The sequence below is a fragment of the Bombina bombina genome, chromosome 4 (assembly GCF_027579735.1).
Source record: "Bombina bombina isolate aBomBom1 chromosome 4, aBomBom1.pri, whole genome shotgun sequence".
Taxonomy (NCBI): Eukaryota; Metazoa; Chordata; class Amphibia; order Anura; family Bombinatoridae; genus Bombina; species Bombina bombina.
In genome coordinates this window covers 538,103,137-538,115,990 of record NC_069502.1, presented here as the reverse complement: position 1 = coordinate 538,115,990, position 12,854 = coordinate 538,103,137, and the positions used below count along the sequence as shown (strand labels likewise).

The 12,854-nt window shown below is 36.9% G+C and overlaps 1 protein-coding gene across 1 annotated transcript in view; it reads right to left on the bottom strand.

The window, feature by feature from the left end:
• LOC128657631 (uncharacterized) overlaps nt 1-12,854 on the bottom strand; it is a 524,168-nt gene that overhangs the window by 64,198 nt on the left and 447,116 nt on the right. Inside the window, exons 89-92 of the mRNA XM_053712016.1 lie at nt 10,844-10,989; nt 8,998-9,183; nt 1,306-1,417; nt 1,048-1,215 (exon numbers count right to left, since the gene is read on the bottom strand). Of these exons, the coding sequence (XP_053567991.1) occupies nt 1,048-1,215; nt 1,306-1,417; nt 8,998-9,183; nt 10,844-10,989 (612 nt within the window). The remainder of the gene's footprint in view (nt 1-1,047; nt 1,216-1,305; nt 1,418-8,997; nt 9,184-10,843; nt 10,990-12,854) is intronic.

Genomic DNA, 12,854 nt, shown 5'->3' with positions numbered 1-12,854 from the left:
TTTAAAAAAAAACTAAATGCCCTTTTAAGGGCAATGCCCATACAAATGCCCCTTTAGGGGCAATGGGTAGTTTAGGTTTATTAGTGTTAGTTTTTATTTTTATTTTGGGGGGTTTAGTGGGTGAGGGGTTTTACTGTTAGGGGGGACTTGGTTTATTTGTAATGTAAAAGGGCTGTTAAACCTAGGGCAATGCCCTACAAAAAGCCATTTTAAGGACTATTGTTAGTCTAGCATTAGATTAGTGTTTTTTTATTTTGGGGAGCTTTTTTATTTTCATAGGGATTAGGTTTATGTTTTTTATTTTGGATAGTGTTGTTTAATATTTTTTGTAATGTTAGCTGTGTTTTATTTTCTGTAATTAGATTAATGTAATGTAATTTTTTTAATTGTAATTAAGGGGTTAATTTAGGGGGTGTTAGGTTAGGGGGCTTAGTTATTAAATTATTTTTTTGCGTTGTGGGGTTTGGCGGTGTAGAAGTTAATAGGTAAATTAGGTTTAATGTGTTGTGGGGGGTTGGCGGATTAGGGGTTAATAGATGTATTAGGTAGTTTGCGATGGGGTTTGCAGATTTCGGGGTTAATAATTTTATTAGGTAGTTGTTTTTTTTCTTAATACTTTGTGCGGTGGTTAGTTTACTTTATTCTTAATACTTCGTACGGGCGGTTAGGTTTTTTTTTTAAAATACTGCGGGCGGTTAGGTGTTTTTTTCATACTTATTGCGTGCGATTTTTTAATTTTTTTATTCTTATTGCGGCCATTTTTTTTTTGTAATGCTCCATTTGCCTTCGCTGCATCCCGGTGAATTCCAAAAATGGCAGGAGGTGGATTCTTTCACCACTTTGCCATTTCCGGGAATCCACCTAGAAGCAGCTTTGCTGCACCCAAGTGAATCCTTTTGGCTGCCTCGCGCTGCCAACATTCCTTTGAGGATGCATGTGCAACTGCCGACGGCACCGGACATTACAAACGCAATTATAGTATAGATGAATCCTGTAATTCTATGATCTCAACATGTAATGAATGATGAAGATAAGGTAAAAACATACCTGTAGATTTTTAAACTGCTCTTCAGTCATCCAGTCAAGTGGATTCCTTAGCTGCTGACGTGACACTGATGCATTTCTACCTAATCTCTGCATCAACGACACAGATAGATCTGGAGAAATAGCAAATTCTCTCTCTCCTGGCTTCATACGTCCTAAAGAATGTTCAACCTAGCGTGAAGATGTAAAGAAAAGAATATCGTATGGACACTCATTGTAATATAGTACTTTATCTGATGATTAGATTTAATTTATTCTTACCTCAAAAGATACTAACAAAGCATAAACAATTCTATCCTTTTCCAACAAGGAACGTGAAACATATGAGAATATGTTACTTGTCACACAGGTTACTACACCTCGGATTGAATACCTGCAAGGTAGGAATAAAAAATACAGGATGAAAGTCTTAAAGTGGAAAACGAACACTTCAGATACAGTAAGCTAAAATACAGTACAAAGAGTTATCCTCATATTGAGAGTGACATGTAGGAACACATTACTGAGGTAATACAAGTTTTATTCAGTTTAGAAAAGATCATATATTGGTACCTACTCTTTAAGTGTAATTCTTTCATTACATTTAATTATTTTTTAGCTTGGTTGTAGTGTAATAGTAGTAATGAGGCAGCCATAAAACAGAAAACAACTCAGCCTCTTTAGAAGAAACAAGAACAAGCGCAATTTTCAGAGGTTCTATTTTCAGTGTAATGTGGGGAAAACAAAAAGAGATGCCCCTTGTGTGAAACAGATTTGTACGAAGCATGGATTTGCCAGCTGATATGCCTTTACTAAGATACTGATCTGTCACACTGTCACGTGCTCTTACAGTATCATTTTTCTAATGATGAAGTTGGAGCTTCTGTTATGTAGAAGATAGAACTTCAACTGGTGTGTGTGTGTGCGAATAACATTATAGAAAGGGAGAAGAAAGGGATCTTCAAAACTCTGCCACATATAACAGATAAACTTGACAGTAAAGTCGAAACTTGAATGATTTAGATAGAGCATGTCCTTTTAAACAACTTTTTAATTTACTTATATCATCTAATTTGCTTTATTCGCTTGGTATCCTTTGAAAAGCATATTTAGGTAGGCTTTGGAGCTACAATGCACTGCTGAAAGCTAGCTGCTGATTGGTTGCTGTATATATATATATATATATATATATATATATATATGCCACTTGCCATTGGCTCACCTTATGTGGTCGGCTAGCTCCCAGTAGTGTATTGCTGCTCCCACGACAAAGGATATAAAGAGAATGAAGCAGATATGATAATATAAGTAAATGGGAAAGTTGTTTCAAATTATATGTTCTACAAGTATCATGAAACAAAATGTTGGGTTATGTGATAAAAATTTGCTTAGATTAAAAACTAATGTCACACACACCGACACATATACACACACACACACATATACATACATACATAAACAGACACCCATATACATATATACACACACACTCACATATACACGCGCACACACATACACATATACGAGTACGGCATGTAATGTAAAACGCGTCAGACTGGTTTTCATGTCTCTATTATTTTTAGGATTGAATAAAGCTTAATTTAGTTTACTGTTTAAGAAAAAGATTCTTTGTTTTTGGATTTTTTTACGAGTGGAGGAACTCGCTTTCTTCTTCAAGTGCAACGGTGGCTCCACACCAGCTGAAGATTGATTGCAGATCACATGACCCGCAAAAGACTGAGTGAGTAATGCTAACCTGAATGGTTTCCTGTGAGGCCGTATGGACTATCCGTATAGCGGAATCCTGAAGCTTCAAGCTAGAAGGCTGGATGCAGGAAGGTAAAAAGCGTATGTTTCTTTCATGTAATTGGCAAGAGTCCATGAGGTAGTACGTATGGGTTATACAATCCTATCAGGAGGGGCAAAGTTTCCCAAACCACAAAATGCCTACAAATACACCTCCCACCACACCCACAACTCAGTTTTACAAACTTTGCCTCCTATGGAGGTGGTGAAGTAAGTTTGTGCTTGATTTTTTTGTTTTCTTCTATGATATGCGCTTCTAAGCATTCTGAAGCCCAATTCCTCTCAGAGTACAGTGTTTGTCAGAGGGATGTGAAGAGAGTATTGCCTATTGATTTTATGGTTTCTCTCACGGGAAATCTTTTCAAGGGTTCTCTGTTATCGGTCATATGGATTCATCTCCTACCTCCCTTTTCAGATCTGCGATATACTCTTATACCATTACCTCTGCTGATCGTTTTCAGTACTGATTTGGCTATCTGCTATATGTGGATGGGTGTCTTTTGGTAAATATATATCATTATTTAAGACACTCTCAGCTATGGTTGGCGCTTTATGTATTTATATAAAGTTTTAAATATATGTATTTACTTATATTTGCCATGAGTCGGGTTTATGTATATTTCCCTTTGCAGTCTAGTAGTTTCAGTAAGGGAATCTTGTTTTAGAAAGTTTTTTTCTTACCTGGGGTTTAGTTTCCTTTTTCAATTTGACTTGTTTTTTAAGTCTGCGGGCAAATTAGGCTCGCAAGGGCGCAAAATGCTGTTGTTTATTATGTCATTTTTGGAGCAAATGTGCATCTATGATCACGCAAGTTCGTCATTTCCTGCATCTTAGTTGACGCCAGGTTGTTTGGCGCAAAGTTGTGTTTGTTATGACGCAAGTTGCGTCATTTCCGGATGTTTGTTAGTGGCAAAAAAAATGTATACTTCTTTTTGCGTTATGCGTCATACTTGGAGGCAAAAAATATTTGGTTTTATTTTACCCCACTTCCTATATGCGTCTTGCCTTCTTTATGCTCAGAGGGCTATGCTATTTGCTTTTTTGCTTATTTAGCATTTGCATTTTTTCCCATTCCTGAAACTGCTATATGAGGAAATAAGATATTTGTGATTAAATGTTATTTTTTCTTTTTACATTTTACAAGATGTCTCAATCTGATTCTTTCTCAGAAGCTGCTGTAGGAACCATGCTGCCTGAAACACAGTTCTACCAAAGCTAAGTGTATCTGTTGTAAGCTAGCAGAGATTATATCTCCAGCTGTAGTATGTAACAGTTGTCATGATAAGCTTTGTCATGCCGAAAATGTCTCTATTAGTACTAGTACAGTATCTGTTGTTCCTTCAATATCTAATGTACATAATATCCCTGTTGATATGAAAAAAAAATTGTAATGACCGACAACATACTGATATATCCACTTCTGATGAGGATTTCTCTGGCTCAAAAGATCCTGCTTCAGACATTGACATTGATAAATCAACTTATCTTTTTAAGATTGAGTATATTCGTTCTTTGTTGAAAGAAGTATTGGTTACTTTGGATATTGAGCTGTCTGGTCCTCTTGATAACAAATCCAGTAAACGTTTAAATTCTGTTTATAAACCTCCTGTGTGAGGTTTTCCCTGTTCCTGATTCTATTTCTGATGTGATTGCTAAGGAATGGTCTAAGCCTGGTACTTCTTTTGTTCCTTCTTCTGGATTTAAAAGGTTGTACACTTTGCCAGTGGCTAATTTAGAGTTTTGGGAAAAAGTCCCTAAGGTTGATGGGGCTATTTCTACTCTTGCCAAGCGTACTACTATTCCTATGGAAGATAGTACTTCTTTTAAGGATCCTTTATATAGGAAAATTGAATCTTATCTAAGGAAAGCTTATTTTCATTCTGGTTATATTCTCAGGCCTGCCATTTCTATGGCTGTTGTTGCATTTGCATTGACTTTTTGGTTGGATAGCTTAGCACAATTGGAAAAAGATTCTGATTTGTCTAGCATTGTTCGTTTGCTTCAATATGCTAATCATTTTCTCTGTGATGCTATTTTTGATATTATCAAGATTGATGTTAAAAATATGTCTTTCACTATTTTAGCTAGAAGAGCTTTATGGCTCAAATCATGGAATGCTGACATGGTATCTAAATCTAGGTTACTATCTCTATCATTTCAGGGTAATCATTTATTTGGTTCTCAGTTGGATTCTATTATTTCCACTATTACTGGGGGGAAGTTTTTTTGCCCCAAGATAAAAAATCTAAGGGTAAAGCTATAGCTTCTAATCGGTTTCGTTCGTTTTGTCAGAATAGAGCACAGAAAACTCCTTCCCCTAAGGACTATGGCTCCAATTGGAAGCCATCTTCGAGTTGGAATAAATCCAAGCCTTTTAAGAAACCAAAGCCAGCCCCCAAAACTCCATGAAGGTGCGGCCCTCAATCCAGTTCTACTGGTGGGGGGCAGATTGAAATTATTTCAAGACGTTTGGGCAGGTTCCGTTCAGAATCATTGGATTCAGAATATTGTCTCTCAAGGGTATCAAATAGGTTTCAGAATAAGACCTCCTGTGATAAGATTTTTTCTCTCTCACGTTCCATCAAATCCTATGAAAGCTCAGGCCTTTCTGAAATGTGTTTCAGATATGGAGCTTTCAGGGATAATTGTACCAGTTCCACTTCTGGAACAGGGTCTGGGTTTTTATTCAAATCTATTCATTGTCCCAAAGAAGGAAAATTAATTCAGACCAGATCTGGATATGAAGTTTTTGAATCACTTTGTAAGGGTCTCAACTTCCAAGATGGTGACTATAAGGACTATTCTGCCTTTTGTTCAGCAAGGTCATTACATGTCCACAATAGATTTAAAGGATGGCATATCTTCACATTCCGATTCATCCAGACCCCTATCGGTTTCTGAGATTCTCTTTTCTAGACAAGCATTACCAATTTGTCACTCTTCCATTTGGCCTAGCGACAGCTCCAAGAATCTTTTCGAAGGTTCTCGGTGCCCTTCTATCTGTAATCAGAGAGCAGGGTATTGCGGTGTTTCCTTATTTGGACGATATCTTGGTACTGGCTCAATCTTTTCATTTAGCAGAATCTCACACAAATCAACTTGTGTTGTTTCTTCAAAGACATGGTTGGAGGATCAATTTACCAAAGAGTTTCTTGATTCCTCAGACAAGGGTCACAGATAGATTCAGTGTCTATGACTCTGTCTTTAACAGACAAGAGACGAATGAAATTGGTTTCTGCCTGTCGATCATTCCCTTCAGTGGCTATGTGCATGGAAGTTTTAGGTCCTATGACTGCAGCATTGGACGCGATCCCCTTTGCTCATTTTCATATGAGACCTCTGCAGCTTTGCATGCTGAATCAATGGTGCAGGGGTTATACTCGGATATCACAATTGATATTCTTAAATCCCAACACTCAACTCTCTCTTACTTGGTGGTTAAACCATCACCTTATTGTTCAAGGGGCCTCCTTTGTTTGTCCTTCCTGGACTGTGATTTCAACAGATGCAAATCTCACAGGTTGGGGAGCTGTCTGTGGGTCTCTGACAGCACAAGGGGTTTGAAATCCTCAAGAGGCGAGGTTATAAATCAATATTTTAGAACGCTGTGCTATTTTAAGGGCTCTTCATGCTTAGCCTCTATTAAAGAGAGAATAATTTATTTGTTTTCAGACAGACAATATCACAACTGTGGCATATGTCAATCATCAGGGTGGGACTCGTAGTCCTTTAGCGATTAAAGAAGTATCTTGAATACTTTCTTGGGCGGAATACAACTCCTGTCTAATTTCTGCAATACATATCCCAGGTGTAGACAATGAGGGAAGCGGATTATCTCAGCCATCCAGGGGAGTGGTCTCTCCATCCAGATGTATTTTGTCAGATTGTACAGATGTGGGGTCTTCCCGAAATAGATCTTATGGCTTCCCATCTAAACAAGAAACTTCCCAGGTATCTTTCCAGGTCCAGGGATCCTCAGGCGGAGATGGTGGATGCATTAGCAGTTCCTTGGTTTTACCAACCTGCTTACATCTTTCCGTCATCTTCTTCCAAGGGTGATCTCCAAGATCATAATGGAACAATCGCATGTGTTTCTGATAGCACCAGCATGGCCTCACAGATTTTAGTTTGCGGATCTTGTCCAGATGTCAAGTTGCCAACCTTGGCCACTTCCGTTAAGACCAGACCTTCTGTCTCAAGAAACATTTTTCCATCAGGATCTCAAATCGCTAAATTTGAAGGTATGGAAATTAGTGCTTAGTCATACAGGTTTCTCTGACTCAGTGATTAATACATTGCTACAGGCTCGTAAGTCTGTTTTAAGGAAGATTTATTATCGGTTTTGGAAAACCTATATTTCATGGTGTCCTCAGAAATTCTCTTGGCATTCTTTTAGAATTCCTAGAATTTTACAGTTTCTTCAGGATGGTTTGGATAAAGGTTTGTCTGCAAGTACTTTGAAGGGACAAATCTCTGCTCTTTCTGTTTTATTTCATAGAAAGATTGCTTATCTTCCTGACATTCACTGGTTCGTATCAAGCCTGTTATTAAATCAATTTCTTCTCCTTGGAGTCTTAATTTGGTTTTAAAGGCTTTGCTGGCTCCTAAGTTTGAGCCTATGCATTCTCTGGATATTAAACTACTTTCTTGTAAAGTATTGTTCCTTTTGGCTATCTCTTCAGCTAGAAGAGTTTCTGAATTCTCTGCTCTCTCTTGTGAGTCTTCGTTTCTGATTTTCCATCAGGATAAGGCTGTTTTACAGACTTCGTTTGAATTTCTTCCTAAGGTTGTGAATTCTAACAACATTAGTAGGGAAATTGTTGTTCCTTTCTTGTGTCCTAATCCTAAGAATACTTTTGAAAAATATTTACATTCTTTGGATGTTGTAAGAGCTTTGAAATACTATGTTGAAGCTACTAAAGATTTCAGGAAGACTTCTAGTCTATTTGGGTTTTTTTCTGGTCCTAGGAAAGGTCAGAAAGCCTCTGCCATTTATTTGGCATCTTGGTTAAAACTTTTGATTCACAAGGCTTATTTGAAGGTGGGACAGTCTCCGCCTCAGAGAATTATAGCTCATTCTACTAGATCAGTCGCCACTTCTTGGGCTTTTAAGAATGAAGCTTCGGTTGATCAGATTTGCAAAGCAGCAACTTGGTCATCTTTGCATACATTTACTACATTTTATCATTTTGATGTATTTGCTTCTTCTGAAGCAGTCTTTGGTAGAAAAGTTCTTCAGGCAGCTGTCTCAGTTTGATTCTTCTGCTTATGATTCAAGTTTTTTTCTTGAAATTTATGAGAAATTTATGAGAAAGACTTATTTTTTTGTGTGGATTTAATTTTTTCAGCGGAAATAGCTGTTTTTATTTTATCCCTCCCTCTCTAGTGACTCTTCTGTGGACTTCCACATCTTGGGTATTTCTATCCCATACATCACTAGCTCATGGACTCTTGCCAATTACATGAAAGAAAACTTAATTTATGTAAGAACTTACCTGATAAATTAATTTCTTTCATATTGGCAAGAGTCCATGAGGCCCACCCTTTTCTTATGGTGTTATGATTTTTTGTATAAAAGCACAAGTATATTTCCAGTTCCTCTTTTTGTATGCTTTTTTACTCCTTATTTTATCACCTCACTACTTGGCTATTCATTAAACTGAGTTGTGGGTGTGGTGGGAGGTGTATTTATAGGCATTTTGAGGTTTGGGAAACTTTGACCCTTCTGGTTGGATTGTATATCCCATACGTCACTAGCTCATGGACTCTTGCCAATATGAAAGAAATCAATTTAAAAGGTAAGGTCTTAGATAAATTATGTTTTTCTCATTTTCTCATAAGCTGATTTAGTGGAGAAGAGTGCCAGGGGAACGTGAAGTACGGCTAAGTCCGATATTGCTTTATTGTGTTTAAAGTGCTGAGTGTGGTTCTATTCTGGGCTGGACTTATAAGTCAATGTTGAAACAATTGTTGTGCATATTCTATTGAAGCATATTATTTTGAAGCTTTGGGGTAGCACTCTTTTGTTTTTACATATATATATATATATATATATATATATATATATATACACACACACACACACACACCTTACTGAGGCTCTTTATGTACAGTATTATCCTTTTATCTCACTGTAGCTCACTGTAGCTAGTGATGCAGTTCACTTACCTTTCTGAATGTGCTACAGACAAATCAAAAAGCCCCATCAGCTGACTGAAGCTTGTATCATACATATTGTTGAGTTGATGCATCACTCTGGCAGTGTCAAACATTACAGAGCCGCGCACAGCTACCTCTCGAAATCCCTCTCTAGCATGCAGCAAGTTTTGTTCTGATGCAGCAATCTTTATGTTCCTGTAATGAAAATGACATACACTACTGTGCGACAGTGAAACCTTACACTTTATATCTCCTGAAAAGGATTTGCTTTAAGCGCCGTAATGACCAGGATAATGACTTTGATGGCTATTTTTATATGGAGGAATTTAAATTGTGCTTCATAGATTCTTCTCGTTTATGATGTGGTTTAGCTTCACCTATATAACGTAATGCACTCAGCCTACTTGTAATGCTATGCAGATATGCTAAGATAATAATACATGTTTACCGGCTGACTGGAACAGGTAATACTTGAGGAATGAATACAAATTCTACTTATATGTGGTACAGATGTTTTGTAGCTTCAATGCTTTCAATGTATTAGGTTTTGACAATGCTGCTGGACAATTAAAATGACACAACTGAAATGCTGCAAGCAAGAGAATGTAGTTTAAAATGTTAAAGCATTTAATATATAAAAACTGCTTGTAATATGTAGCAGGATTTAAAATATATTGCATGTAAAATGAGGAGAGATTTCAAAATGTTAAACCTTTCACATCCAAAGAAGACACTTAATTGCAGCCCTCCCTGTCAGCAAAGAGGTTACCTTAAACCCTCCCAAGAAAACAAAAGGGACGGTAAGCGCATTAAAATTTTAATATAAACTGCTTAGTTATGCATAGTAAAACAACTGTGCAATATACTTTCAAATTGTGGATTTTCTAACTCTCCGAAATGGAATTGGACACTGCAGACATTGCTAGCCTAACCCTGCTACATGTCTTTCACTAGCTGGATTTAACCAATAATAATTGCAAAACAATACACTTTATACCAACATATTGGCAGTGGCTTACATTGTCTTCTTTATAGAAAACAACAAAAACAGTGCTGGTCTGACAGATATTTGTTTATTTTCTTCTCTATAAGCAAGTCTGGATTGGCCTTTCCAAATAAGGCAAGAAGTGGGTAGATTTTGGCTATTGAAAAACAGCTGCAGCAGACGAGATTTAATTTGTTTTAAAACTTGTTTAGATTTGGCCAGTATGTTATTCTTTAACAAGACAACAGAAATGTCTTGTAATGACAAGATGTTTAGTCCCTTTAATGCAGAAACCTGTACACTTTTTATTGGAAAAAAAAAATTCTCAGTATTTTAAAACATAGGAAGACAGTTATGGACTAAATATAAAAAGAAAAATTAGTTAGCAGATGTTCATTTACCTGAGAGGAGGTTAAATTAATCTAATGTACTCACCATGAGTGAAAAAAAAAAAAAGCAACATAAAAAAATTAAGTTTTTTTTTATACTATGGGGAGATAGAATCCATTTACAGTTGCAGATAATCTAACATCACAGTTACAGCCTATGAGGTCCATTTATCAAGCTCCGAATGGACCCTGTCCGTCTGCTCTGATGAGGCGGACAAGAATCGCCACAATTTAACCTGATCGAGTACGATCGGGTTGATTGACGCCCCATGCTGGCAGCCGATTGGCCAAAAGTCTGCAGGGGGCAGCGTTGCACCAGCAGCTCTTGTGAGATGCAGGTGCAATGCTGAATATGGAGAGCGTATTGCTTTCCGCATTCAACGATGTCTGTCGGACCTGATTCGCACTGTCGGATCAGGTCCGACAGACATTTGATCATTCGGCCTCAAAGTCTTTACAACAAAGCAAATGTGTTACTTACATTTCTAAGGCTTCTTCATGTTGCAGTTTCAAGTCACATAATTTCTTCGTAGTGGAGAGATTCTGTAGTAAGGAGCCATCATTTTTCAGGATAGTTATGATTTTTTCTTCTAAAGCTGAAAGTGTCATCATGTTATTTAACTGTTCCTGGGGAAAAAAGGATTTGCTTTCTGAAAATCATTCAATTAATATGAAACACTCTGAAATTGTAATATACAATGTTTAATAATGCATCGTAAAATAGCTATGTATTATACTTTTATTATTTATCTTGCCCCATGTTCCTGTAATTTAAAGGGACAAAAAGGTCAAAATTGAAATATGCGTGGGTGCATTTAAATTTTAAATAGAAGCATTTGTGCAATATACTTCAATGAACAAAAATGCTTTTAGTAAAATGTATAACTGTTTTAGCAGCTTACGCTAGGTTTACATTTTTAGGCCATACACTATTTTAGTAATTTTTAAATTATTTCTAATTTATTTATAACTTTCTGGAGATCAGTCTCCACAATTGTACTCCGTATTCAAGATGAGGCCTGACAAGAGATCTAGAAAGGGGCTTAAAGGGACATGGTACCCAAATGTTGATGCCCTTGAAAGTGATGCAGCATAGCTGTAAAAAAAACTGATTAGAAAATATCACTTGAACATCTCTATGTAAAAAAGAAAGATATTTTACCTCAAACTTTCCTATTCACACTCCACTGTAAAGAAACTTTAAGAAGCCAATCAGAATGCTAGTCCCATGACTTGCAAGGGAGTGTGCATTGTGCATGTGCAGGCACAGTAATGTTATTTTCCTATTCAGTTTAAGAAAGTTTACTATGAAATCCCATGAGATCACAGAAAACCAAAAGCATGACCACTGCACTGCTGATGGGCTATATTTTTTATTTGTATTTTAACTTGAAGCTGGACACAACAGAACATTTATTCTTGTGAGCTGAAGACATTTTGAGGCAAATACCTTCCCTTTTTACATAGAGATATTCAGGTGATATTTTCATGTCAGCTTTTCACAGTTATGCTGCATAACTTTCAAGTGATTTAGCTGAGTATTTTGTCCCTTTAAGAATCTCACTGTATGCTGTTTAATACTTCTTCATATGCAGCCATGTATTCTTCTACCTACAAAAAAGGAAGCGTGAATGGGAGAGGGAGGGAAGCGATGCTACACTACAGAAAAATTTGGAATCAGGTTTGGGGGGAACCTACAGTATAAATCACAGGGTGGGGGGACAGCTACACTACAGTAAAAAAAAAAAAAGGAGATATATATATATATATATATATATATATATATATATATATATATAAATTTAGAAAATAAATAAATCTATACACTGGTTACTGGCAGATATCCAGTACCTAAGATGGCAGAGGGGAGGGGGAGAGTTAGAGAGCTGTTTGGAAGAGATCATGTAGGTGGGGGCTATGGGGGGATCTTACACAAAAACTTAAAGGACCAGTCAACACAGTAGTTTGCATAATCAACAAATGCAAGATAACAATACAATGCAATAGCACTTGGTCTGAGTTTTAAATGAGTAGTAGATTTTTTCTGACAATTTTAAAAGTTATGTCTACTTACACTCCCCCCTGTACCATGTGACAGCCATCAGCCAATCACAAATGCATAAACGTACCATGTGACAGCCATCAGCCAATCACAAATGCATACACGTTTATTCTGTGAATTATTGCACATGCTCAGTAGGAGCTGGGGACTCAAAAAGTTTAAATATAAAAAGACTGTGGACATTGTTAATGGAAGTAAATTGGAAAGTTGTTTAAAATTGCATGCTCTAACTGAATAATGAATGTTTAATTTTGACTTGAGTGTCATGGTGGTCAGGACTCATTAGTGTGGGGGTGAGAGAGCTGTTTGGGAAGGATCAGGGAGGAGGGAAGTGTCAGGTTGGAGGATAATTACTGGTTAACTAATTCACCTCTTCACTGCTGGGAATTTCAGAAGTTTGGTGCACAGTTGCAATTAGTGGCCTTCTAAT